This window comes from Megachile rotundata, chromosome 8, assembly GCF_050947335.1.
Source record: "Megachile rotundata isolate GNS110a chromosome 8, iyMegRotu1, whole genome shotgun sequence".
Taxonomy (NCBI): domain Eukaryota; kingdom Metazoa; phylum Arthropoda; class Insecta; order Hymenoptera; family Megachilidae; genus Megachile; species Megachile rotundata.
The window spans coordinates 18,035,856-18,061,210 of NC_134990.1; the positions used below are offsets into that span (position 1 = coordinate 18,035,856).

Consider the following 25,355-nt stretch of genomic DNA (forward strand, 5'->3'; position numbering starts at 1 on the left):
TAAATATAACTTAATATTTATTAGTTGATACGTATATAAAATACATTGTTTATTTCTGCACGTATTTTCACGATCTATAATTCTATCAAAGCCGTGAATAGTACTTACGTATTAAAATCGCGTAATTATATTTTATGTCAATACAGATATCTATTACATACAGCATTGATAGCGATAGTATCTTAACCTCTTATTGGTTTGTTAAATTGTTGTTATTTGGTTTATATTGTTATCAACTAACGAAAAAATGTGTAATAAATTTTTATATTTTGCGTATGGAAGTAATATGTTAACAAAAAGAATACATATTAACAATCCAACTGCGATACGAAAAGATATCGGTTTTTTAAAAGTAAATACATGTGCAACGTTTAATTGTTTGAAAAAAGTTCATTCAAGTTTCCGTTTCTATTTTTTCGTCGCAATTTGTATTAATTAGTTTTTATTTAAATACTTATTATTGTTTATTGATTTATATATTTTTTCATGCTAAATATTATTTTTGCAAATACTGAGCTGTATTAGAATTTCAGGCTAGACTTTATAACACACTCTAGAAGATGGGGTGGATGTTCTGCAACAATTGTTCCCACAGAAAATTCTGTTGTATGGGGTGCAGTTTGGGAATTACATGAATGTAATATGTCTACATTAGATAATCAAGAAGGTGTTGCAGATAAATTATATTTTCCTTTGACAGTTGACATTCAAACTCCAAGTGGTAATATATTAAAATGTAGAGTATATCAACAGTGTAACAATCCAGATGAACATGTAAATTTGTGTTCATTACCAAAACACAGAAGACCATCGCCACTATATCTGTAAATTATGTTATTTTAAACGTTCTAATCTATCTACATATGCATATATTGTTCAGTTTCAGTGAAAATATAATCTGTTTAATTTACTTTCATTCTAGAGATACAATACTAAATGGTGCAAAAGAAAGTCAATTGCCACACAATTACATTAAATGTTTAGAAACAATACCACATAATGGATATGATGGAGAATACGATATCGGGTATGAATTATTCTTAGTTATTAATTTATTTCTACTGCCTTGAAAAAAAAATATATATACATATATATTATTCACATATTTGATACTGCAGTAACCCATTTTAATAAAAAAGATGCTTATTTACATTGTAAATATAAGTCTAGTACAACTTATTTTTAAATCAGTTAATTTTTTGATAATAATTTTACGATGCTAGAGATTCTGTACATTTTTTTGTTAAAATATTCATTGTTGCATCACAGCCTACCCTTGAAAAAAATTTAGTGTCGACAATCTTCCGATTTTTCAAACGTTTCTGGATGGATGGTTCATTCACTGCTAAGTCAAAGGCGGCGTCGATTTGTAATTTCTCCAGTTTGTATCTAGGTATCTTCATCTTTTTGTAACATATTCCATTTATCTAATTACAAATACAAGTAGTATGGTTATGGTATATTATTAGAGTGTTACATGCTATATTATATTTATGTAAATCGATATTGTAATAACAGTGAATTAACATTCACAAAACAAGAAATACACATCAAAAATTCAACCTACACTGATTTTCATTTCCATGTTATATTCCATGTCTATTTCCGGCCAATTTTGTTCCATAACATTTTTATTTAATTTGACTTCATTTTCATTTATAAGATGATATTTCGCTGAACAAAATGCAGCCCACAATTCTGAAGCAAAATGCGGTGCCAATGGTGCAAGCATTATAATTTGAACTGCTAATGCGCGTTCGAATTCACGGCTTTTTCTCAAACAGTCTTGAGAAACTTTGCGCAAGCTTATTGTTAAAAATAAAAACCAGATAATAAGTTTAGATTTATTGTAACTATTGATAAATGTAATATGTAAACATGTACCTGTTTGTAAGACCTTGCATTCTTGATATTGCAACGCTTAATTGCTGGGAATAAATTATATTAAAAGTTACAGCTTTTAAAAAATAATTACGACTATCAAACATATACGCATCATCGTCAATAAATTTGGAATTAGTGGGTATTTCACCGAGTTCTTCCATCGTTACGTTATTACGATAGTCTATAAACGTTTTCACTGTTTTCCACAAACGATTTTGCCAATTGATTATTCCCGGAATGGCTAAATATTATTAAATAGTGTTATACGATATTATCGTAAGATATAAAAATTTATTACGAATCAAATTTTAACTTACTATCATCGCTCCAATTTCTAGTCGAAGTTGGTGCAACATCAGCCAGTATTAGCAATCTAGTTGTATCAATTCCATGCGTGTTTAATAATTCGAGAGGATCAACACCATTGTGCTTTGATTTAGACATTTTTTCCCATGTAACATTCACTAATTCTTTGGTACTCTTTTCTACATATTGCTCTCCCACTTTTTCTACTTCGTTCGCATTTAAATATTTTCCTGTATTCTGTACTTGATAGGTCTTACCCATTACCATACCTTGCACGAGCAATTGTTTAAATGGTTCTTGAGTAGGTATCAAGTTTTCCGAATGTAGAAAATGACTTATAAATCTGGCATAGTATAAATGCAGTACAGCTGAAATTATAATACTTTTATATTAAAATTTTTAAACAGACTGTAAATCTTACTTATATTTATAAAAGGTTTAAATATTAAATTATATACCATGTTCTTTTCCACCTATATAAAGATCAACAGGAAACAGTTTCTTTACTTTATCGATTGAAAACATATTTTCTGTATTTTTTGGATCAATGTATCTCAAAAAATACCACGAACTATCTACAAACGTGTCCATAGTATCCATTTCCCTAAGTGCTTGGTCTCCACATTTCGGACAAGAGGTATTTAACCAATCTTTAGCTTCGTTCAATGTAGACTTTTTATTTAACAATTTCACTTTTGGCAAAAGTATAGGAAGTTGGTCTCTTGGTACTGGTTGAGCACCACAATTTGAGCAATGAATAATTGGAATTGGTGTACCCCAATACCTTTGTCTAGATATTAGCCAATCCTGTAATCTCGAGCTAACTAAATATCCACCAATTTTCCATTTTTGTGCTTTCGATAATACTTCCGCGCGTTTGGATTGCTGTTCTTCAGAACTTCTTACCGAATGTCGTTGAAATTCAATACCGACAGTTTCGGAAAACTGATAATCATCCATCGAAGCAGACGGTATACCAATGTAAGTATCTCTGAAAGGTTGAAATGAAACTTTATCTGTCACAAATATTGGTAGTTCTTCTCCATTGAATGGATTTAATACTTTGGCATCTAATGCTTTAATTTCTTCATCCACGTTATGGCAATGTTCCGCTCTATTTAATAAACTACTTGAGCGAATTGCAACAAATTTTGCATATTCGATATATTCTGGAATATCAGTCCAAACATTGATTGTTTTCGGATAATTTGGAATATCTGTTACCAATTGCAATTCAAAACTAGTTCCATTACATTCACCTATCCAATTTTTTTGTATCTTTTTAATGTCTCCCCATTGTTTCAATGTTGGGTTCTTTAAACCATCAAATAATGACCTAATACATCATAAAATAAATGAGCAAAATACGAAATTGAATAGTTTAAATGTCTGATTATTAATAAGCTTACTTAGCAAATGGTGTGGTTCTAATAAACCATTGATTTAACAGCCTCTTTTCAACTTTAGCACCTGATCTCCATGAACAATTATTTGGATCAACTTGTTCCTCTGCCAATACAGTTTCATCAACAGGATCCCAATTAACAAATGCTTCTTTCTGATAAACAAAACCTTTCTCATATAGCTTCAAAAATAACTCTTGTGTCCATTTGTAATATTCTGGATTACATGTACAAATTTCTCTATCCCAATCGAAGGCATAGTTTAACAAGCTTAATTGATTTTGCATTTTTTCAATATTTTCTCTTGTCCATTTGTCAGGATCAATTTGTTTTTCAATAGCTGCATTTTCAGCAGGTAATCCAAAAGCATCCCATCCCATTGGGTGAAGAACATTATATCCTAAAATTGAACACAAAACGATAAACGACTTATACTGTACAATCGTTATATTTTGATGTAGATAACATACCTTTCATTCTATAAAATCTAGCAACAGCATCACTTATTGTATAAACTCTTATGTGACCCATATGAAGTAATCCAGAAGGATACGGAAACATTGATAATACATAAAATTTCTCTCTTGTACTGTCTGTTTCATCAAATTTATGTAAATTAATTTTATCTTTCCAATATCTTTCTATATCTTTCTTCATTGAATTTGAAACTGTTTCGTTCTAAAACGGTATTTAATTCTACTGTTAGTGTAAAACTGTCAATCTAAATTGTATTCATTTACAAAACCATACATACCGAAAATAAATTTACGCCAGTCGAAGCATGTCGAACTGTAACATTTCTAAACATTACATGATTTTTGTAATAAACCAACAGTCTTCTACAAAATAGTTTTGTAATCTTCATTATTAAGTTATATTGTTCAAATATTTATACAAATATTATATACATTTTATAATCGGAGGACAAGCATTCAACTCATATCATGTATGAAAATTGCCATCTTGTTTAACTACTTTAAATAAGTATAATCTTGTATTATAGTAAATATATTTTTGAAACTAATGATTATTTATCATTTAGTACCACTAAAAAATCAATTTTTATGTATACATGAACAATGTCATATTTTAGTAAATAAATTTCAGTTCGCCGCAATTTGTTACCGACTTCCGCTTTGAGCCAATGGTTCCTTTTTCCGGTGTGTGCGGTGTAAACAACTTCGTGAGTAATATTTCAAATTTTAAATCCAGCAAAACTTTTAACATCCGAAATTAATATTTAATGTAAGAATAATGAATTATTATTTTTAATTCTTTCGACCATGATTGCAATATATTTGTGATCTTATTCTTTTATATGTGCACAAATTTTGCTGATTATAAACGAGAAGTTAACTTTTCATACGTTTTCAATTACACTCAAATTTTTTAGTAAAACAAGTACGTGGATAATTATTATATTAATATAAAGCGATATTATAATTGTACAAGTTTTAATGGAATTTAAAATGTTTCTTAGCAATTCGTGACAATATTAGATTCTAACCTTTTCTTACATTAAGTATTCTACTTTTTCTTACTTTCTGTATTTAGAGAATCTTACAAATTATTTGCTAAATGATTTAATAACAATATTTTTGTTCTAGTTCAACCATGGGTAAAAGAAATAATATGATTCCTAATGGGCACTTCCACAAAGACTGGCAGAGATTTGTCAAGACGTGGTTCAATCAGCCAGCTAGAAAGCTTCGTCGTAAACAAAGTCGTGTAAAGAAAGCTCGTGCTGTTGCGCCAAGGTAAGTGTAGTATACGTACATTTAGCATTTTTTCTTACATTTACTTTTAATGTATAACACTTTGAACTTGTTGGATAGACCTGTAAAATTGTTGAGACCTGTTGTTCATTGCCCAACATTCCGTTATCATACAAAAGTTAGAGCTGGCAAAGGTTTTACATTGGCAGAATTGAAAGCCAGTGGTCTAAATAAAAGATTTGCCAAAACTATTGGAATTGCCATCGATCCAAGAAGACGCAACAAGTCTGTGGAATGTTTGCAATCAAATGCTCAACGATTGAAAGAATATAAATCAAAACTGATTCTTTTCCCATTGAATGAAAAGAAAGTAAGTATTATGGAAAAGATTGTAAAGTATAATGAAAAAGTGTATTGAATTAATGTATTTTTTAAAAATAGCCTAAGAAGGGTGATGCAACTGAAGAGGAAATGAAAGTTGCAACGCAAGTTAAAGGAGAAATTATGCCAATAAGGCATCAAGCACCAGCTAAAGCCAAGGCACGTCTCATTTCTGAAGAGGAAAGAAAGTTCTCTGCATACGTGACCCTCCGTAAAGCTAGGGCTGATGCTAGATTGGTTGGAATTCGTGCAAAGCGTGTCAAAGATGCAGCAGAAAATCCTGATGATGTTACAAAAGTAGCTAAGGATAAAAAGATTAAGAAGTAACTTGATGGCACTGTATAAATATAAAAAATAAATTCTCAAATGAGAAATGACTTGGTTTATCAATGCGTTATATCATTATTCTCATAAAAATATATATTTTTTAACAACGTTTGCGAACTTCTCGCAAACGGTAAATTTTAAATATTTTCAAAACAATTCCGCTATCGTTAATATATAATCCCGCATACAGTCGAGTGCATATCTGGTTACCATAGGGGATATTGCATTGAAGGGGAACAGTCTTCACAAATTGTAGGAATTAACGGAACTAGATACTAGAGTTCCTCGCTGGTAGATGGCGCCACAAGAATCTTTCCAGAACCGTTTAAATCTATAATCACTAGTTATCAGCTTTAGCACTCCTGCATTATCATGTATTATACCTAATTCTAACCATTTGACGGATAGCTTCTCAGGCGCCATCTCTTGTGAGAAAATAAAATACAATACAATACAATTTGATGGATAAAAAAATGTTCCCAAGTATATGATTAACTGGAGTTAATGACTACAAGAATTGTCGTCCACATGTGTGGACAACTACACAATCGATTATCTGTAAAAGCGAGTGGTTCCAGTTTGCAATAAAAAATGCACAAAAGTTTATTTGTGCTTTCTTTGTGGATGCTGCATTTTGTGTGCTGGGATTTTTTTATATAAATGATGGCTGCATTGTATGCAACGGTGATGTTATTGAAGTTTGAATTCTGAATAGTGAACAGTAGCGAATGAAAACGACGGTTTACAATTTGTGAAATCTATCAAAAAATAAGAGGCTAAACGTGTTATTTATAGTAACCTGATATAAAAATAAATATAAAGACAACAAAATGAAATCTGTGTAAGTTTCTATGTTTTTTCCTTTTTTAATAAATTGTTAATTAAATATTTATTGCTGTTTATGTATAATATTTGTAATTACTAATTATAACCATTTTATTTAAACATTTTAGACGTGTAAGGGCACCAGTCTCTGCTCGTAAGCCAGTAAATCGGCCAAGAGTTAATAACATGATATCTAAAGATCCAGTTCAAGTTTACTGTCGTTTACGATCAATGCAACATCCTACTGATATATCATGTATGAAGGTTATATCCGATACAGTTGTTGTTATAACTCCACCTGAATCAGCAACAAATTTTCGTAATTCAAATAATAAAGAAATCCAAACAATGTTCAGTTGTGTATTTACGCCGAACACAACGCAAAAGGAAGTGTTTAATGTGGTTGCTCTTCCTTTGGTTGAAAATGTAATTCGTGGTAGAAATAGTCTTTTATTTACTTATGGAGTAACTGGGAGCGGTAAAACATACACAATGACTGGTGAACCACAAGATCCTGGCATAATGCCTCGTTGCCTGGATGTAATTTTTAATAGTATTGCTAATTATCAGACGAAAAAATTTATTTTCAAACCAGATAAATTAAATGGTTTTGATATACAAAGCGAAGCCGATGCTATGCTTGATAGACAAAATGAGCTGCATGCAGGTCTCATATCACAAAGGAATGGAAAATTAGGCAAACAGTAAGCAGAAAAACATATTTGATATTTATTTATATTGTTACAAATATATAATGATTTTATTAGACGAAAAGCAGACAGTGATGGTGACAGTAATCCAATAATACTTCGTGAGATTGAAGAATCACAAGCAATAACAGTAGATCAAGACAATGCTTATGCTGTGTTTGTTACTTATGTTGAAATATATAATAACAGTGTGTATGACTTGTTGGAGGATGAAGATATTAGAACTAAGTATTATTAAAAATTCACATTTTATTCCGCGAATGTATTCACTAATTTAACCAGTGATAATATTTGAAACTAATTTGCAGAACTTTACAAAGTAAAATAGTCAGAGAAGATGGTAACAAAAACATGTATGTACATGCTGTCACAGAAATTGAAGTGAAAAGTTCTGAAGAAGCATTCGAAGTATTTCATCGTGGACAACGACGACGAAGAGTTGCGCACACCGCGCTTAACGCAGAGTCAAGTAGATCACATAGCGTTTTCACCATTCGTCTTGTACAAGTAATGTTTTTAATTTTATTATTCTTCATATAGTTAATATTTATAAACACTGTAATATACTTGTAATAGGCACCTTTGGACTCAGAAGGTGAACAAGTGATACAAGATAAACGAGTAGTATGCATTACTCAACTGTCATTAGTAGACTTAGCAGGTAGTGAAAGAACTAATCGAACCAAAAATACTGGTCAACGATTAAGGGAAGCAGGTAACCTGGTTTTAGAAATAAATATAACTGTAAATTTGTAACATGTGTCTTTAATTATTGTGAATTTTGTTTAGGAAATATAAATAATTCTTTAATGACACTTAGATCATGCTTGGAAATATTAAGGGAGAATCAACTACAAGGTACAAATAAAATAGTGCCTTATCGAGATTCAAAACTTACTCATTTGTTCAAAAATTATTTTGACGGTGAAGGTCAAGTTAGAATGATTGTTTGCGTAAATCCGAGGGCGGATGATTACGATGAAACAATTGTACGTAAAAAATGAGTGTACAAAAATGTGAATATAAACAAGTGAAATGGATCAATTTTTACTTACATACATTTTCAGCAAGTTATGAAATTTGCGGAAATGACACAAGAAGTACAAGTAGCTAGACCAACAATTACCAAAGTAGATCTTGGTTTTACACCTGGAAGAAGACAAGCGAATAAGGTAAACGAATATAACTATCGTAATTTGATGAGTGTTTTTAAAAAAATGATTGTTTATAGATATTTAAAGAGGCACGCAGTAAATTAGAAAAAGAAGGTCGTCCTGAAGCTGCTGATTTGGAAGTAGATATAGGTTTAGTGTATAGGTAAGTAACTTCCAATTGTTCCTTATCTTTTTGCATTACAATTTTATTCAATGTTACTTTACTTCTATTTAGTTTGGGTGGTCCGTTTCCCGAGTTAGAAATTAGCTCTCCACGCAATGACCAAATAATTACCAGTTTAATGCATTTTCTGGAACAACGTATAAACAAACGGAATATACTACGCTCTGATTTACAACAAAAACGTAAGAATAAAATGTTTCCTTTAACATACCATAGATGCCGTTAAATATTGTGATGATTCTATTTACAGAAAACGAGCTTAGAAAAATGTTGATGACGGTGGAACAGGAACATCTGAATTTAAAGATTGAAAATGCATCTTTAAAAGCAGCTAATTCCCAACAAAGAAAGAAGGTATAGGTAACTTAAAAATTGTACAGTAAAATAGAAATAACCCAGTTTTATTCTAGGTGTCTGCATTGGAAGGTCATTTATGTAAAACTGAAGAACAAATAGATAATTTACTTCGTAAATTAAATAATGCAAATGATACAATACGTAGTTTGCAACAAGAGGTATGTGAAAAGTATGTTTATTATTTTCGATATGTTTACATTACTGTTTTGTAGCTGAAAGACCGGGATATGGCATTGAATCAACGTTTGATAGATAAACAGAGAGCAAAACAGAAATATAATACTAAAATACAAGCAGAAACTGATAAAATGAACAAAGAATTGGAAATGAAATTACGTCAACAACGTGAACATTTGCAGGTAACGAGATAAAGTAAATTCTCACCAAATGAAATTGTATAATTTTTAATGAACATTTATAACTGTTCTAGAATCAAATGAGAGAAAAAGACGATAAACTAAGATTAGTAAAGCAAATTTTAGTCGATGATGATCTTAATCCCGTACCTTCTGCTCCTAAAGAGCGTATTACAACTACCCCTAGTTGTTCAGATGCAACTCCAAGAGCAACAGATTATCGATCACGAAGAGTCAGTTTTTTCCACTTATTTTACTTTTAAATAATCAACTTAAAAATATAGCTCATATAAATTTGCAGGATAAAACAGGTGTCTCAAATCCAAGACACAGAAGATCACAAAGCGCTGACAGATGGATCGATCACAGACCAGGAGCACTTGTTCCTCTAGGAACAGTTCTTCAACCATTAATGCGTAGAAGACGTAGTGTCACACGGCTTACAGATCCAAAAGAAATTACAGATGGTGCATCTAGATATTGTCTCGTAGCACAAGAACACGATACAGATGGTGAGCTTGAGACAAAACTATACAAGGTAATTTTATTGTAAACAGATTAAAATCAGTTGTTATAATTATACGTTATAAGAGTACTATTGATATTTTAGGCAGATATATTACCCACTAGTGGAGGCGGTGCGCAAGTTGTATTTAACGATATGGAATGTTTAAAACAATCATCTCCCAAAGCAAGGAAACGCAGTGGTCCATCAGAAATAGACAATATAAATGGAATCGGCACTCCAAATCATTCGTCTACGTTGATAGAAACCCATTCCAAAAGACCACGCGTAGTAAATTAATAAATATACTAATCATCGATGTGTAGAATTGAAACTTATTACAGTATTACAGCTCTGCTTTTATAATTTATTATATAATACATTTACAAAACAAAATAATTAAGATACAACAGGTATAATACCTTGTATGTAATACTTGACTCATAAAAGTTGCTAACTGAATCAATTTATTTATATATACTTTATATAATTTTTAAAATACGACGATAGAGGTTTTTATTTTCAATTTGTAAATATTAAGCAAGAATTACAGCAAACAATCGTGTATAAAAACAATTATGTTTTTGAATGACTACGAATGTATTTGTCACGTAGTTTGTAACATTAAGATATGGAATTGAATCTACTCGTCGATGTATATTTCACTTTGATCTATTCTATTTTTATACGTGACTATTTATATACATAGCTGTAAAATTGTACATTGATACAATGTTCTATCAGTTTAAATGACAGTGTATTTAATTACAAACGTTGTCTTCGTAATTGATTGTCTAGTTGCGCTAATTGATAAAGAAAACCACTGTTTGGTTGAACATTACGATTTTTACGAACTGTTCGAATTGCATCAACAGCTAGCATTCCTTTTTTTATCATTAAGTATGCTAATACGCACGTTGCACTACGGGAAATGCCCAACATGCAATGAACAAATGCTTTCCCTAATAAAAGAGACATTATCATTTTTCGTCTGTTTGTATAGTATTTGTGCTTAATTTCTTTGTATTTATTATTTTCAATTACATCATAAACAAATTACCTCCTGTGGAAACAGCTTCATCAATAAAGGCTGCAGCAGTATAAAAATACTTGCTAATATCTGTAGTTAATAAATCAGCAAGAGGCAATCCAAGGTACTTTATCGTTGTATTAATGTAGTAACTCTCATCTGTATTCACAAACCCAAATTTTTTTCCTTGTGCAGCATTCAATAAATGTGTTATACCCAACATTTTAAGATATTCTATATTCTTTGCTGTGGCACTTTACGATATTGAATGAAATTAATGTTTTCATAACTGTAGCTTGCAAAATATTGCTTTATAGAGAAACGTTAAAATACTTACGCATCACCGATATATATACCTGGATACACTTCATCGCAATCGATACCCTGTTGGGCACGATAATACTGGACATGATCCACATTTGGATTAAATCCAGGTATTGGCTTATTATCAGTTCGCGTCGCATGTAAAGCTTGTGCTAAATGCTGTTGAGTAGTTATTCCATCAGGTAGGTGTTTTTGGAAGTCCTGCTTATAGAAATGAACATTAAAAATAACTTTTGCAAGTTAATTAATATTTTAGAATTTTAATAAGGTAAAAAATTTAAGTACTTCAAAGATATTTCATTGAAAATTAAGAAAATAGAAATTCCACAACTTTAATTTCTTCTGAGAATTATGTTGCATTACTTGATAATTACAGTTTTTGATATTAATTGAACACGACTTGAATATATTACCCGATCTCTGTCTCTCCATGTACTTCGCATCATGCATAGATACTAATGCTACAGAACTCAGAAAAGAAGTGGTATCGTTGGACGCGTTTATTTATTTTTAAATGCTCCTACGAAATGTTCGACAAACCAAATATGGCTTGTATCGTGAAGCGTGTAGAAATGATTATCAAGTAACAAAAGACACATATGGCATATATCTATATTTAAGAAATATCAATTATTTTTAACGATATAAACTTACATTTTTCAAGGTACCCTCCATTTGAAAGGGTTATTCAAAAAACAAATACTTCGCGAAAAGAATGATAGGATGATAAAATTTTTTTGATTGTAAGATACCTTTTCTATTACTGCAATTAAGACTGTAACGCATTTATGATGTCATAAGTGTTTACTAATTGCAAATCTCTGTTTACATGCGAATTGAGATACCACACGTCACGAACGCCGTCATAGAATAGATGTATCATGTAATATAAATTTCTGTCGCGCGATCATTGTATACATATATCTGTATGCATTTATATGTGTTACATAGTGATTATACATTGTCATAAGCATTTCAATTTTTGCCTACAATTACATTTTGGTTGTAAAGTAAAGAACAAGTTTACATCTTGAACATATGGAAAATTATCTAATTGCATATTTTATTATAAAATTTCATGTTCTATCAAACAAATTTTCCATATAATTAACTTTTACACTCTGATTATTTTCTAGAAATTGTAATACATATATTTAATTAAAGCTTATCTATTTTTATTGTATATAAAAAAAGATTTTATGAACTATTGCCCGTAAAATTTAAAATTTGTATTACGTTCATCAGACGACGAATTTTGGTTCCTACTGCACATTTTAGTTCTGATAGGCCGAATACGTTGCAAAGAGTAGTGCGCATGTGCTCTTGTAACATTTGTAGTGTCGATTATGTATATCGAGTGACTTTTTTATTCTGTACACTACTTACATCACAATCTCTTTTCGCTATTCGTGCATTTTGTCCACTCTGTATATAATCGTCAAAATGTTGGAGAGCATTCTGAAGTTAGTAGAGTTGCGCAAATTGAGTATGATCTATCGTGGAGCGAATAACAGTTCAGATAATTGAAGCGAATCGAAGATTTCAAACTAAGTAAGGGATGAGTCATGACGTATATCAATGCCAGAAAGAATATGGCGGAGGTGTACGGATGAAGCGGTGTTTTCTGTTGATTTTGTTTAAAGTGATCGATAATTGTGGTGTTCTTGATTGCGATTATATTATAAAGTTTCAATTTCGCTGAAACAATGAGTTTCTTTACCAAAGTGTTCGGTGGTAAAAAGGATCCGGCTCCTATGACAACGGCCGAGGCTATCCAAAAGTTACGCGAAACCGAGGATATGTTGATAAAGAAACAAGATTTTCTTGAAAGTAAAATAGAACTTGAAATTCAGGTTGCTAGAAAAAATGGAACGAAAAATAAAAGAGGTATTTATAAACAACTTTTGTTTAATTATTATATATGTGTACAAGATTCTCAAGCAGTAAGGTCATTTGTCATTATGACGTTTCCCATTTTTGTATCTACTTTCCTCATTTCTGTATTCACGAACAAAGTATTGAGAAGCTTCTGTTTCATGATACATTGACTGTATCGTGAAAATAAATTTACATGGTACAGCTGAAACTATTTATTTTGGCATTTAATTTAAATATTTTACTAGATTGCAATCAATGAAAAAAACATATATTTTTCAGCTGCAATCCAAGCTCTCAAAAGAAAAAAGCGATATGAAAAACAGTTACAGCAAATTGATGGTACATTATCTACGATTGAAATGCAAAGGGAAGCACTCGAAAGTGCAAATACTAACACTGCTGTACTTACTACCATGAAGAATGCAGCAGACGCATTGAAATCTGTACATCAGCACATGTAAGAATTTTATTTCTACAGTATAATTAATATTTTTGTAGAATAAATTTCAATGTAATGTTAATTTATTTAGGGACGTTGACCAAGTGCACGATATGATGGATGATATAGCTGAACAACAAGATGTGGCAAAAGAAATTTCTGACGCGATATCTAATCCTGTAGCATTTGGACAGGATGTGGATGAAGAAGAATTAGAAAAAGAATTAGAAGAGCTTGAACAAGAACAACTTGACAAAGAATTACTTGGCATTGAACCAACTGATGAACTTCCAAATGTTCCAGCTACAACTATTCCTTCTGCACCAGCTAGGACTCGTGCAAGTAAGACTTTTAATGTTTCCTACGATGTGTCATTATAATAATATTCTTTTTGAACGAAAAATTTAATCAATATTCACAGAAACCAAACCTGATGAGGATGAAGACTTAAAAGAATTAGAAGCATGGGCATCGTAAGGTGATAGCATAATAAACATAAAAGTAAATTTTGTAAGAAATTAATCAATGAAATTAAGTATATATCATTGAAAAATCAATTATGTACATGAATGTACTTTTCAAATTTTGTAGTATTTTTCTGTGCACGTCGGAAAGGATGTTGATCAAAATAATAACGAAGCTTTCATTATAGCTATTGTGCTTTCTATGCATATACATTTTTTTACTAATGTACAAAAACGCTTATATGTAACAGAAAACAAGTGTTTATAACAGAAAGTAATAATTACTGATAAATTATTATATCATTGCTGGTATATATATATATATATCTACATATGTATATATATATATATACACATATGTATATATAATTTACACTCGCAGTAAATAAGTATCTATAAAAATTTTTTGTATAGAGGAAATGACAAATTAAGATGTAATAGCGTTTATTAAATCTAAATGTTATTTTCATGTGTATATACATAATAGATATTGAAAAATAGTATAGCGTTTAAATTGTTAAATGGCCTTTTATCTTCGTGTAAGTTTAACAGCTGCAAATAAATCCATTTAAATAACATAGCAATAAAGTATAACTACATTTAAAGTAGAAATCGTTATAAAATAATAAGAGTTTTTGAATTGTAATTCAATTATAATTGACAGTACTATAAACATTTATTTTTACATGAAAAATTAATAATAAATAAAAAAAATAAATATTAAAATTTTTAATCAAAAGTGTATTTAAATTTTAATTTAATGCAATTAGTGGAACGGCCCGTGCTATGTACTTAGGAATTGTCTTCCTATATTTTAATAATCAATAAGTTAATACTTTGCAAAATAACTGATTTTATTGGACTTGATTCTGAATTTGATTTTAACACGTGTTCTTGAATAAAGGTTTGATTACAGAATGAAGAGCCAACGATTTTGTTTTTAAAATAAAATTGAATATGATCAAACGATGATAGCCTTAAATATTAATCATTTGTTCACAAGTACAAATAGAATTCTTCTTGATCGATGACTCTGATGATCACCATAGGATGTAGGAATTATTCAAAATGATACGCATATAAATGTATCAAGAAAAAAGGAAACAATCTTTTAAAAAAACCGCTACAAAGATTGTTAGTAGCGCCACCTATCCACAAACCGCTGAACTACGATGAATCCGTGTAAAGTACCGACGGGATTCTGTCGGTATTTAATTGATTATACTTCACCGGTAATGTACCATCAGAGAAGTTTCTATTGTAGTTCCGCGTATTACTGCTAGATGGCGCTGCGCCGACCCTAATAATGCAATAAAAGCTTCCTAAAGGCTTTAATAAAGAAAATAAAAAAATGTAATTTTATGGACAAAATTTGTGGCGCCATCTAGCGGCGAAACTGTGAACTAAACTGAAAAACGTATGCGCGTACACGCGTTAAGGAAAAATATAAAGAGTAATATTTCACAACTTTGACGACGTAGTATGTTTCTTTAGACATTTTAAAGCAATTTTTGTTAAATAAGTTATTCATTTTTTTGCCTATTAAGCCCAGAAAATTAATTTTTATTTGACTCCTTTACTGCGTGTTCGGATATACGGTTTTTCAGTTTAGTTCGCGGTTTCGCCGCTAGATGGCGCCACAAATTTTGTCCATAAAATTACATTTTTTTTATTTTCTTTATTAAAGCCTTTAGGAAGCTTTTGTTGCATTATTTTGCTTCTAATGCGATCACATGACACTTTCTGAGCCTCGGAAGTACTCAAAGTTCGCTGATTTTCGAGAAAATAGCATTTTTATGTTTTTGTAGTTCCAACTTTCACCGCTAGATGGACGACAATTTTTTAGTCCATGCTTTGACCTATTTTTTTATTTTCTTTTCTAGCGCTCTGAGGAGGTTCTTGCGGCAATATATAGGTTCTAGAGAGGTCACGGAACAATTTCCGACCCTCAGAAATACGTAAAATTGCCTAATTTCGGAGAAAATTGAAATTTTAGTTTTTCGTAGTTCCGCCGCTCGCCGCTAGATGGCGCCACCTGTACCGTTTTCGACCGAATTCGACAAAAATTGATTTCATGACTTTATTAGGCATCAAAACACATCAAACCCTAATAGAAATTTGTTTCTAAATGCTTCAGGAACCATACTACGTCGTCAAAGTGCCGAAATATTGCGCTTTGCATGTGCAGTAGAATTGACATAGGCGGCTCATGTACGTATCGCAATGCTGACACAAAATAATTAATTACTCATTACCCGAATATTATTTATGAACTTTTATGATCGAACCATTCTTTAATCATAAAAGTTCATAAACTGTGTTCAGAAAGTGAGTAATTAACGATTTTGCATAGTCATTGTCGTGTATATTCCTCCTACGCGCCGCCCGCGCATGCCACGGAGGAATAATTACCGAAAAACCATATCCTCGTAGACTTTAATGCAAAATTGAATTTGCTCGCGCTTATGTACTTGACTTTTCAACTTTTTTGTCCACGCTTTTCTCTTGCACCACTCAACCAATTCAACCGGATGACACGGTTGACTACTTTTGCTTTAGCGTGAAATTTACTCGCTCGCTCAACATTGTTAGCTTAGGCGCGGAGCGCCTCAATCAAACAGACCTAGTTAGTTTTTACGTATCCCTTAAAAACTGTCTCTTAATTAGGGTTTTAATGTACTATCATTGTAAGAGTACCGAATACCGAAAGTACTTACTTAAAAATAAATATTTTATAAACTCTGTATTAAAAAACATTTGAAAAACAAATTTAAAATAGGGAAAATAAGACTTTGGATAAGTAATACTTTACTCTTTGTTTAATTTATAAGTGTAGTGATTTGTATCTGATTAAAATAATCATATATACATATAAAAGAATTAGCGAGATACCTCACTTTTGTATACAATAGCAGGTGTAGGAATATACTTTTTATTAAGTTTGCCACTCCATGCCGGTATCGGTAAGGGATGAATGTGCGGTTTAGCAGGAAATCTAGTTCCAGCAATATCGATTTCGTAACGAGCAGTGGGTTCCATTATAAAATCTGTCGTAACTACATTTGTATTACTTTGAATGTGCGTTGATTCAGGACAACTGATGAAACCAAGGCAAATATGCTTTTCTGTAGCAAAACCATATCTGTCATAAATATAATATTTCAAATTATTAATCACTTTACGTCATTATCAAACGTATATTTTATTACTAATTATCCAAAGTACCTACCCTGCCGATGTAACGGTGCCTACAAATTCACTGTTTCGATAAATTGGTTCACTACCCCATGGCCAAACATCCTTATTAACATCTAATTCATTAACAACAAATAATACTAATCTCTTTGATACACCTTGTTCTTTTTGATATTGTAAAGCGAACTTGCCAATGAAATATTCTTTCTATTGTAACGAATTATTACAATAAATTAAACGTTTATCAAACATTCAGAATGCTATTGATGTTAACATAATAAATAAATAATAATATCACATATATCTTCTTACGTCTAATTTTACGCTGTATCCACTTCCAGCTTCATACGGGGTTACAAACGGTGTCAATTCTTCGGCCCAAAACGGGATAAATCTTTCTATTCGCATGAAACGTTGTGTCAGCACACCAACATCTCGTGCTCCGTAATCTTTACCTATATCCATTAGTTTAGAGTATACATGAAGCGCGTACTCCGATGGTATGTACAGACAATAACCAGATTCACCAGTGTGTGTGAATGACATTACCATTACATCAGAAGCATACGCTACATTTACAGTCTATTAAAAATGAAATTATTTGTAAAATATTTATTTGTTGTCAATGAAATCAGTTAAATTGATTACCTTATAAGTGAAAGGAGAAAGATTAATATCAGAATTTGATAATTCTGACAGTAAACCTGTTGCTTTAGGTCCTACTAAATTAATAACAGTATATTTTGATGTTACATCGTTCAAGCCTACTGAATGATCAGCTGGTAAATGTCTGTAAAGTAAGTTTATTTTTTTGTAGAACTAATCTATAAAATTATAAATAACGGGTACTCATTATCTTTTTACCTCGACATCCACTGATAAATGCGTGTTTGCTGCGATGTAGGTGAAACCATAAAATAACTATTTTCTGCTAGTCTTACTAAAATGCAATCATTTTCGTATCCTCCTCTTTGATTTTGCATTCCTGTGTGTACTATGCCACCGACTGGTATATTCGCATCGTTAGAACATAATTGTTGAAGATATTCCACGACTTCCCAACGACTTGACTATAAACGCAAAATGGTAACGATTATATAATTATACTTCTAAATAATCGCATTTCACATACCCTAATTTCGATTTTTGAAAATGAACTCATATCTATTATTCCTACTCCTTCTTTACATGCTAAGAATTCTTCTTCCATGAAGTCAAAGAATTTAGGTTTATAAAAACTACCTGGTGGCATGACTGGTTTTTTCGATCCTTCTATTAAAAATATTAACGAATTTTTATTTATTCAGGCATAACAAAATGAAACCAAAGATCGAACAATTATTTGTTTACTTGTGTAAGTTGAATCGAAATAAAGTGGACGTTCATAAGCCATCTTTACGCCGAAAATTGCACCTCGCTCTTCAAGAACAGAATATAAAGGTGAACAGCGCAGTTTTCGAGCATATTTATATTCGCATTGATGAGGATATAAAATCGCATAGTTTCTGCCAACAACCTCCTTTGTTCTTTGCTGTAAATATTGCTTGCTACTATGCAAATCTAAGAACCTCTGTACATTGAAAGGAAGTAATTCTTGCGTAGATTCCCCGTTAATTAAACATTCAGCGACTTCTTTCCCTATTCCACCAGCACCTAAAAATATATTACATCTTTAATAATCTATGAACATAATCAAAAGTTATACAATATACATTACCTTGTAATGAATTTCCATTCATGCCTCCAGCAACAAAATAATTTTTCACTTCTGGACTTTCTCCTAATATCCATCTTCCGTCTGGTGTAAAAGTATCAGGACAGTTATAAATATTTGGTTGTATACCTTCTAAAATTGGTAACCTGTGTACCACTTTATCCCATAATGGCATCCAATGCGATGTATCAACTGTAAGATAATTCTTCCAGTTCTTTATAGGAACAGTACTATTTTCAAACGCGGGTTTTGAGTTTGGTTCAAACCATCCAATTAATAAACTTCCTATATATTTATTATGTTTTATTAGTCTTATGTGATGCAAATATCATATATAAATGTATTAAATACCTTGCCATTCCCTCATGTACGAATATGAATCATAATCTCGTACACACGGTAAAACAAGATTTGTACAAGATGGAAAAGGAGAAGCAATCGCGTAAAAATGTTCTGCAGGATATGCTGGAATTCTAACAGGTGGATCGCATCGTAATCCTAATTCACGTGCCCACTATACAGTATAATTAAGTAAATATTTAACTTAAAATATTTTAGATATACTATATATTCGTTTAACATAAAATTCAGATACATTTACCATTCCTGCACAGTTAACAAAATATTTGCAATGGACTATACCATGTTCCGTTTTTACACTTTTGACAGCTCCATTCTCGGTATATACTTTGTCTACATGGCAATTTTCAACGTACTTGGCTCCTCCGATCTTTGCCAGCTTCGCTAGAACTTTACAGATCGCGCTAGGATTCGCTACTGCATCTTCAGGTACCCAGACAGCACCTTCGACATCTTCAATATGCAAGTACGGGTGCAGTTGTTTCAGTTGTTCTTTCTTCAAAGTCTAATTTATTTGTGATTTACCAGAAACGTATATTAGGATTTTAATATGAAATCTGGTTATTGATTAAAGAATCTTACTTCGCAATGTAAGCCTGTAGGTACATTATAAGCCATTCTTCTTTTCAAAGCTATCATTCTGTCTTTAGTCTGAGCTAAATATATACTACCGCATTGTTTTAATCCTATGTCATATCCCATTTCTTGTAACTGTCGATATAATTTAATGCTATAAGATATTAAGTTTCTATGCGATATCGGTTTGAACAAACCAATGGTGCCAGAACCAAAATAAGATGTTCCGCTTCCAATTCTGCAAAAAAACTGTTTTTAACAGTTGATAATTCTTAAAAATAATTGTTAATAATTTCTTTTAAATAAATGAATGTATACTTGTTTTGTTCCAAGACGAGTACATCGTTCCATCCATTAATAACAAGATGATAAGCAACCGAATTAGCAACTGTTCCTGCACCCGCAATAACAATTTGTGATTGCGTTGGTAATATCGTTGATTCGAATGAAACATTGGATTTGGTAACAAACTTTTCTCGATTTTCTTTATCGATTTGTTTAGATTTAAGTAATCCATTGTTATAGGTTATATAACTCGAACAACTTCTGTTAACTTGTAAAATTTCCTTTTTTAAAAGCGTTATACAAGTACATCTTGAACTCACGTTCTTCAGCATTAAATTACGTGAAAGCTAATAATAATTACTTGGTTGGTTCGGCTCATATACAAAAGTAAACGCTGAAAATATCTTACGTTACTGTCGTAACATGTATGTTCTATTATTATATAAAGTTTATAATACAACCTGGTACAATCTAATAGATTACAGTAGTATTTCTGTTATAAAATTTAATAATGAAATAACTTACAGAAAATGTGATCATTTTGAGAAAGTTTAGCAATATTTAATTCACTTATTATTAAACAGAATTAATTAATTAAAAAACAGAATGATCATAACACGAATTGTTGTTCAATACTTGGAAATAATATAATAGTATATTATATTGAAAATGTTTTAACGAAAAATATTTCTAACATAAATTTATATAATTTGAAATGGTTCGATAAATGGCGCTTTACAGCGATATCAATCGATAAGTTGAAAATATTTCGATTCTCGAAATGATATAAAGCAATCGTTTAAAATGGAAATGGCGTTTGATCTTTTGTTTTTATCGATAAAATGTTATTCGTGATAAATTAAAATATTTTTTTTAGTTATCAATGCGGTCTCGATAAATTGTTCGATTAGAAATCGTTAATATTAGAAAAATTTCGCGTAATGTGGCTTATATCGTTGACATTTTATAGTTTAAAAATATTGTGTATTTTCGTATTCGTCGTTTATTGCGTGATCGCTTTCCTCATGATCATGGTAAGAATTCCTTTTATTCAAAACATTCAAAATGATTTGACAGTAATTAATAACGTTTCTGTCGATAAAGTACAATAATCGAATAGAGGAATTGAAAAAATGTGTAAGTATTTAATATAGTATTGCACGTTCCATCAATATCTTAATGTTAAAATAATGAAAATTCTTCGTTTCAGATTGCCGTCCCAAATGTAAATTCGGAAGCAGAATTTCTAATAGAAGTCAGTTATAAATAATATTATCAGCAAAAATCAATTGTTAAAGATACGTGACGATATTTTATTTCAGAATAATTTGTCGATTTTCGAGAAAATTAACAATCGATTGTTTCAGACTCGCGATAGCGTGGAAGATAGATTGGAAGCTTTAACGGAAAAGCTTACAGAAAAAGAGCATGTAGTAAGAATACTCGATAATTATGTTAAATGCAAGCGAGCGACACGTTCCGTGTGATCTTGATGCGATCACGTTGCTTGTCTTCGTTGCCTTTGATCGAGAAAACAGATAAAAACACGTGCTCGCAACGAAGTCGCACAGAAAAAATTTGCTCGTGTGCTCGTGGCGGGTCTTTGTTATAACCGAAGTTTCAGAAGCAACATATACGATGCATAACTATATGACGCATATGTATACACATGTAGCTGGAGCGATCGCATTGCGAAGTAAACCGCACGGAGATGGTGTTGAGTGATTTGGAAAATAAAACGTCAACCTGTCATGATCGATATCGTTTGTTGATGATCGAGCTGAAGAACGACATTCGAAAAACCGAGGACGAGGTTAGAGTGTCAAATGTAACTTATACAGAATAAATAAAACGATACAATTTTATCCGATTACACTTATGCTGAAATAGGTAAAAACGTTGCAAAATCAAATTTCGGGTTTGTCGATTCGGCGGGAAACTCTTAAAAACGATGCAATAAAGGTAGTACCAATTTCACAGGAGGTAATCTGTAGAAGGTGAAAGAAACTAATAATTTGTAATGTAATCTTAGCAACAAGAAGATTATCAAAAAATGTTGAATAATTTTACCAAGGAGCTAGAAAATAAAAAGCTACTGTTTTGTAGGTTTCCATAAGTCTTTTCTAATTTTATTTAAAAGTTGATTTTTCCGTTGCAATATCCGATCGTCTTTCGCGACATTAATCATTATTTGAATTAATGATTGCAGCTTCCGGAATCGAGAAATCGAGGCACCCTCGCGTGAGTTGTCTCGCTTTATTACTTACAATATTTTTGCTTAAGTATTACTTAAGTATTTTATTACTTACAATATGTAGTTACTTTTAATTCACCGTTCGCAGTATCGTTTTTCATATTAAACAGAAAGGAACGGACCGTTGAGAGAATATATAAATACAACTTCGACCTGGAGTGCTAAGGTAGCACCGAATCAGACGAGGATATATTTTATATTTTCGATCGACTAATTTATTTAGTATTCACAATATGTACATTGAAATAAACGGTAAATATGAAAGTTGTGACTGCATATACAATCATACCGAATGATTAATTAATTATTTTTCGGAATTTTTTTCGAACTCGAAAGGAGAAGAAAGAAAAGAAAAGGAAAGGGAAAGAAACTTGAAACATATATGTGACATATAGTAGATTGATCAGCGTAAATTTCAAAGAAAAAAGAAAAAAAAAATGAAAATTCGTGAAAGTAATTTTCGCATGTAGCATTACATATATGTTAAACTTGGCAGAAATATTATATCGGATTTCACTTTGAAACACCTTGTAACTGTCTTACTTTTAGAGACAACAAAATACATGTATCAGATAAAGAAAAAAGGGACGTTTATTTCTTGTTTCACAATGTACAGTAGTGCTTAATAGTGGTTAATCGAGAAGTATCTTCGCTTCGAAAAATTTTCATCGTCTCTAAAATTAAGGGAGTTATTTGGATTATCTGTTTTAAGTGCCTCACCCTTTATAATCATCGAATTATTCATGTTATAGAAATGCATGAGAATGAAAGTTTCGAAAGATATTTTAAGGCACTTTCTTTCCTTTTTACGATAAACAGGTTTTCTCGAGCAAAACGTTACGTTTGTTTCTGGATACATGCGAAGATTGCAGTCGTTGCAATGAACATAAAGGAAGGATTTTTTAATGGAAAAACCTGTATGAAATTTTCGTTGAACTCCTCACAAGGAATCACCTTTTTTTGCTCCCCTAATTCTTTCTCCTTTTTCTTCTGGCAAAATTCAAATTCTCCGCATCACGATGCGGAGCAGAAACAAAGGAATATCTCTTACATTTCAACATCGGTCGTTGAAAATTATTTGCTATTTGTTAGTAATTTCGTTTTACGCGTCAACATCGGTATCAACCAACATTTTTTCTCAACTATCGGGCACGAAAAAACGCATTCAATACAGTTAAAAAATGTTCGTTAACATGCCTCCTTATGTCACGAGTTCTGAGAATCGGTTGCAGATATATTAATTCGTCGTTACCCTGGAAATTATGATGTTGATTAGTAAAACGTGTTCGAAAATTGCAGTAGACTCTCGTTAGGTTGCCAAGCTCGATGTCATCGCGAGTTATATTTCTGCATTATACTGTCGCGCGTTGTAAGAAAAAATTTCATTGCCTGTATCAAGAATTACACGGTACTATCTTAATGGCGATATAACAAGAGTCTAACTATACTTTGATCCAGTCAAGTAATAATTACCACTTTTTCTTCTACAGTTCAGTGTGATGCGAGGGGAATTTCTTGAGAACCGCATGGTACAGATTGTAAAAGGCATAAAAGCTGACACTCAGGATTATTACCAGTGCTGATCCAAATATACAGGAGAGAAAATTACCATCTATAATGTCCGAGGTCTCCTTTCTCTTTCTAGCACTTATCTCGCCTAGGGTGGTGCCTCTTCGTTCTTCCATCAATTTCTTCATATTTGCTAATTTTTCACGCAGCTCATCCACGGATTCGGCAATCTCTTCGATCGATTCTCCACCAGGTAGATCTAAAACTTAGATAACTGCGGAGTAATCCGGCAAAACAGAGACTCTCGAGGATGACGGTTAAACGATTGCTCCAAAACATTCCCAAGACATGTTCTCGTTTTGGAGATCATTCATTTTTATTAAACCATCTATGATCAATGAAAAGGACATAACTAAATGAATCTGAACTCCGTGATGAAACGCGAACCCTGTCTCATAAAATTTGTGAAAAGACGCGAAAAGGAGAACGGTCAAATATTTTTGCTATAATAGTTTCCTCGTTTGTTAAAGATCGTTTTATAGCGATAATAAGTTTATCTTCCTATCGTAAATTAAAACAGGATCACCTACCGGTAGCTTCTGGCGTACAAGTATGCGTTACTGTTTTCATGATGCCCGCTTACGTTCTTCGTAACCGTATTACGGGATCCAGCATCCGACACTGTGGTCAGTATTGATCATCCAGCATCCAGCACTGTAGCGCAGTCTCCATCCGCGATAAGTTAAGTTCGCTTGATCTTTTTTTTTTTCTTTTTTTTTTTTAACATCGACTGAAATGATCGTATCGAACAACGAAAAATTGATCAAATAGATTGAAATAAAAATATTAGAGAGAAATTTCTCTAAAATCTATCGAATAATTTATTCGTAAAATTCTTCACCGTACTAGATAATTTGATATTGTTAGAGCAAACCCGGAAGAATTTCTTAAACGTATCTTTTATTTCGATATTATATTACTTAGATTACATAATATGATTTTTACTCGAATTAATATCTAAAATTTTTACTGACCAATCGGACATCGCGTAAATGGAGTACGCACACGTGCAGCGTACTAAGGGACCGTCCGTATTTGTTGTATACCCGTACAATATAGTAGTGTATGCAGCATACAACAAATGCAAAGAGATCCTTGATACGTTACGCCAGTAACTACTTCGACTACGCGTCGACAAAATGACCGAATTTCAGTCCGTT

General features: G+C 31.7%; 9 protein-coding genes across 21 annotated transcripts; 5 read left to right on the forward strand and 4 right to left on the reverse strand.

The window, feature by feature from the left end:
* Positions 1 to 77: 77 nt before the first annotated feature.
* LOC143263918 (gamma-glutamylcyclotransferase) lies at positions 78 to 1,566 on the forward strand. The gene is made up of 4 exons (XM_076535170.1): positions 78 to 352; positions 526 to 824; positions 923 to 1,027; positions 1,270 to 1,566. Exons 1-4 carry the CDS (start codon positions 248 to 250, stop codon positions 1,289 to 1,291), a joined length of 531 nt encoding a protein of 176 aa, XP_076391285.1. The 5' UTR covers positions 78 to 247; the 3' UTR covers positions 1,292 to 1,566.
* Positions 1,035 to 9,047, reverse strand: LeuRS-m (Leucyl-tRNA synthetase, mitochondrial). 3 transcript variants are annotated; one of them, XM_076535112.1, is made up of 10 exons: positions 9,001 to 9,047; positions 8,607 to 8,700; positions 4,348 to 4,393; positions 4,064 to 4,271; positions 3,600 to 3,993; positions 2,649 to 3,526; positions 2,202 to 2,558; positions 1,885 to 2,125; positions 1,568 to 1,805; positions 1,035 to 1,427 (listed from the first exon to the last, which is right to left on the reverse strand). In XM_076535112.1, exons 4-10 carry the CDS (start codon positions 4,248 to 4,250, stop codon positions 1,212 to 1,214), a joined length of 2,511 nt encoding a protein of 836 aa, XP_076391227.1. In that variant the 5' UTR covers positions 4,251 to 4,271; positions 4,348 to 4,393; positions 8,607 to 8,700; positions 9,001 to 9,047; the 3' UTR covers positions 1,035 to 1,211. The 3 variants fall into 3 exon arrangements, with proteins under 3 accessions (XP_076391227.1, XP_012152687.1, XP_076391228.1); XM_012297297.2 differs by lacking the exons at positions 8,607 to 8,700; positions 9,001 to 9,047 and having other exon boundaries at positions 4,348 to 4,598; XM_076535113.1 differs by lacking the exons at positions 1,568 to 1,805; positions 8,607 to 8,700; positions 9,001 to 9,047 and having other exon boundaries at positions 1,234 to 1,427; positions 4,348 to 4,598.
* Positions 4,683 to 6,075, forward strand: RpL13 (ribosomal protein L13). 2 transcript variants are annotated; one of them, XM_003708309.3, is made up of 4 exons: positions 4,683 to 4,776; positions 5,201 to 5,350; positions 5,429 to 5,678; positions 5,750 to 6,075. In XM_003708309.3, exons 2-4 carry the CDS (start codon positions 5,208 to 5,210, stop codon positions 6,014 to 6,016), a joined length of 660 nt encoding a protein of 219 aa, XP_003708357.1. In that variant the 5' UTR covers positions 4,683 to 4,776; positions 5,201 to 5,207; the 3' UTR covers positions 6,017 to 6,075. The 2 variants fall into 2 exon arrangements, with proteins under 2 accessions (XP_003708357.1, XP_076391278.1); XM_076535163.1 differs by having other exon boundaries at positions 4,737 to 4,838.
* Positions 6,221 to 11,112, forward strand: LOC100878019 (kinesin-like protein KIF23). Its single transcript, XM_003708306.3, has 15 exons — positions 6,221 to 6,857; positions 6,970 to 7,545; positions 7,609 to 7,779; positions 7,860 to 8,058; positions 8,128 to 8,266; positions 8,341 to 8,540; positions 8,619 to 8,723; positions 8,783 to 8,868; positions 8,941 to 9,071; positions 9,140 to 9,243; positions 9,300 to 9,404; positions 9,459 to 9,605; positions 9,677 to 9,835; positions 9,904 to 10,140; positions 10,213 to 11,112. The coding sequence occupies exons 1-15, from the start codon at positions 6,847 to 6,849 to the stop codon at positions 10,405 to 10,407; spliced, it is 2,565 nt and encodes an 854-aa protein (XP_003708354.1). The 5' UTR covers positions 6,221 to 6,846; the 3' UTR covers positions 10,408 to 11,112.
* Positions 10,764 to 12,369, reverse strand: LOC100878473 (dual specificity protein phosphatase 3). Of its 4 annotated transcripts, none has more exons than XM_076535164.1 (5): positions 12,214 to 12,369; positions 11,875 to 12,071; positions 11,475 to 11,665; positions 11,168 to 11,391; positions 10,764 to 11,069 (listed from the first exon to the last, which is right to left on the reverse strand). In XM_076535164.1, exons 2-5 carry the CDS (start codon positions 11,905 to 11,907, stop codon positions 10,873 to 10,875), a joined length of 645 nt encoding a protein of 214 aa, XP_076391279.1. In that variant the 5' UTR covers positions 11,908 to 12,071; positions 12,214 to 12,369; the 3' UTR covers positions 10,764 to 10,872. The 4 variants fall into 4 exon arrangements, with proteins under 4 accessions (XP_076391279.1, XP_003708359.2, XP_012152575.1 ...); XM_003708311.3 differs by having other exon boundaries at positions 11,475 to 11,662; positions 12,214 to 12,363; XM_012297185.2 differs by lacking the exon at positions 11,875 to 12,071 and having other exon boundaries at positions 12,116 to 12,366.
* A 592-nt stretch (positions 12,370 to 12,961) lies between these two features.
* shrb (charged multivesicular body protein shrub) lies at positions 12,962 to 14,429 on the forward strand. The gene is made up of 4 exons (XM_003708307.3): positions 12,962 to 13,348; positions 13,619 to 13,796; positions 13,870 to 14,120; positions 14,200 to 14,429. The coding sequence occupies exons 1-4, from the start codon at positions 13,168 to 13,170 to the stop codon at positions 14,253 to 14,255; spliced, it is 666 nt and encodes a 221-aa protein (XP_003708355.1). The 5' UTR covers positions 12,962 to 13,167; the 3' UTR covers positions 14,256 to 14,429.
* Positions 14,430 to 17,043: 2,614 nt separating this feature from the next.
* LOC100882900 (pyruvate dehydrogenase phosphatase regulatory subunit, mitochondrial) lies at positions 17,044 to 20,876 on the reverse strand. Of its 4 annotated transcripts, XM_012297176.2 has the most exons (13): positions 20,734 to 20,876; positions 20,406 to 20,653; positions 20,094 to 20,325; positions 19,753 to 20,016; positions 19,503 to 19,665; positions 19,155 to 19,436; positions 18,788 to 19,090; positions 18,570 to 18,709; positions 18,302 to 18,507; positions 18,086 to 18,227; positions 17,750 to 18,019; positions 17,472 to 17,644; positions 17,044 to 17,384 (listed from the first exon to the last, which is right to left on the reverse strand). In XM_012297176.2, exons 1-13 carry the CDS (start codon positions 20,749 to 20,751, stop codon positions 17,123 to 17,125), a joined length of 2,703 nt encoding a protein of 900 aa, XP_012152566.1. In that variant the 5' UTR covers positions 20,752 to 20,876; the 3' UTR covers positions 17,044 to 17,122. The 4 variants fall into 4 exon arrangements, with proteins under 4 accessions (XP_012152566.1, XP_012152565.1, XP_012152564.1 ...); XM_012297175.2 differs by having other exon boundaries at positions 18,570 to 18,706; positions 20,406 to 20,838; XM_012297174.2 differs by having other exon boundaries at positions 20,406 to 20,833.
* A 33-nt stretch (positions 20,877 to 20,909) lies between these two features.
* LOC100882789 (uncharacterized) lies at positions 20,910 to 22,902 on the forward strand. 3 transcript variants are annotated; one of them, XM_076535166.1, is made up of 9 exons: positions 20,911 to 21,406; positions 21,477 to 21,509; positions 21,583 to 21,627; positions 21,740 to 21,805; positions 22,048 to 22,185; positions 22,263 to 22,334; positions 22,405 to 22,474; positions 22,582 to 22,613; positions 22,715 to 22,902. In XM_076535166.1, exons 1-9 carry the CDS (start codon positions 21,314 to 21,316, stop codon positions 22,730 to 22,732), a joined length of 567 nt encoding a protein of 188 aa, XP_076391281.1. In that variant the 5' UTR covers positions 20,911 to 21,313; the 3' UTR covers positions 22,733 to 22,902. The 3 variants fall into 3 exon arrangements, with proteins under 3 accessions (XP_076391282.1, XP_076391281.1, XP_076391280.1); XM_076535165.1 differs by having other exon boundaries at positions 20,912 to 21,406; positions 22,582 to 22,902; XM_076535167.1 differs by lacking the exons at positions 21,477 to 21,509; positions 21,583 to 21,627 and having other exon boundaries at positions 20,910 to 21,406; positions 22,582 to 22,902.
* Positions 22,903 to 23,199: 297 nt separating this feature from the next.
* LOC143265083 (uncharacterized) lies at positions 23,200 to 25,300 on the reverse strand. 2 transcript variants are annotated; one of them, XM_076535172.1, is made up of 4 exons: positions 25,170 to 25,300; positions 24,726 to 24,925; positions 24,100 to 24,400; positions 23,200 to 23,879 (listed from the first exon to the last, which is right to left on the reverse strand). In XM_076535172.1, the coding sequence occupies exons 2-3, from the start codon at positions 24,763 to 24,765 to the stop codon at positions 24,111 to 24,113; spliced, it is 330 nt and encodes a 109-aa protein (XP_076391287.1). In that variant the 5' UTR covers positions 24,766 to 24,925; positions 25,170 to 25,300; the 3' UTR covers positions 23,200 to 23,879; positions 24,100 to 24,110. The 2 variants fall into 2 exon arrangements, with proteins under 2 accessions (XP_076391287.1, XP_076391288.1); XM_076535173.1 differs by lacking the exon at positions 25,170 to 25,300 and having other exon boundaries at positions 24,100 to 24,394; positions 24,726 to 24,922.
* Positions 25,301 to 25,355: the final 55 nt, after the last annotated feature.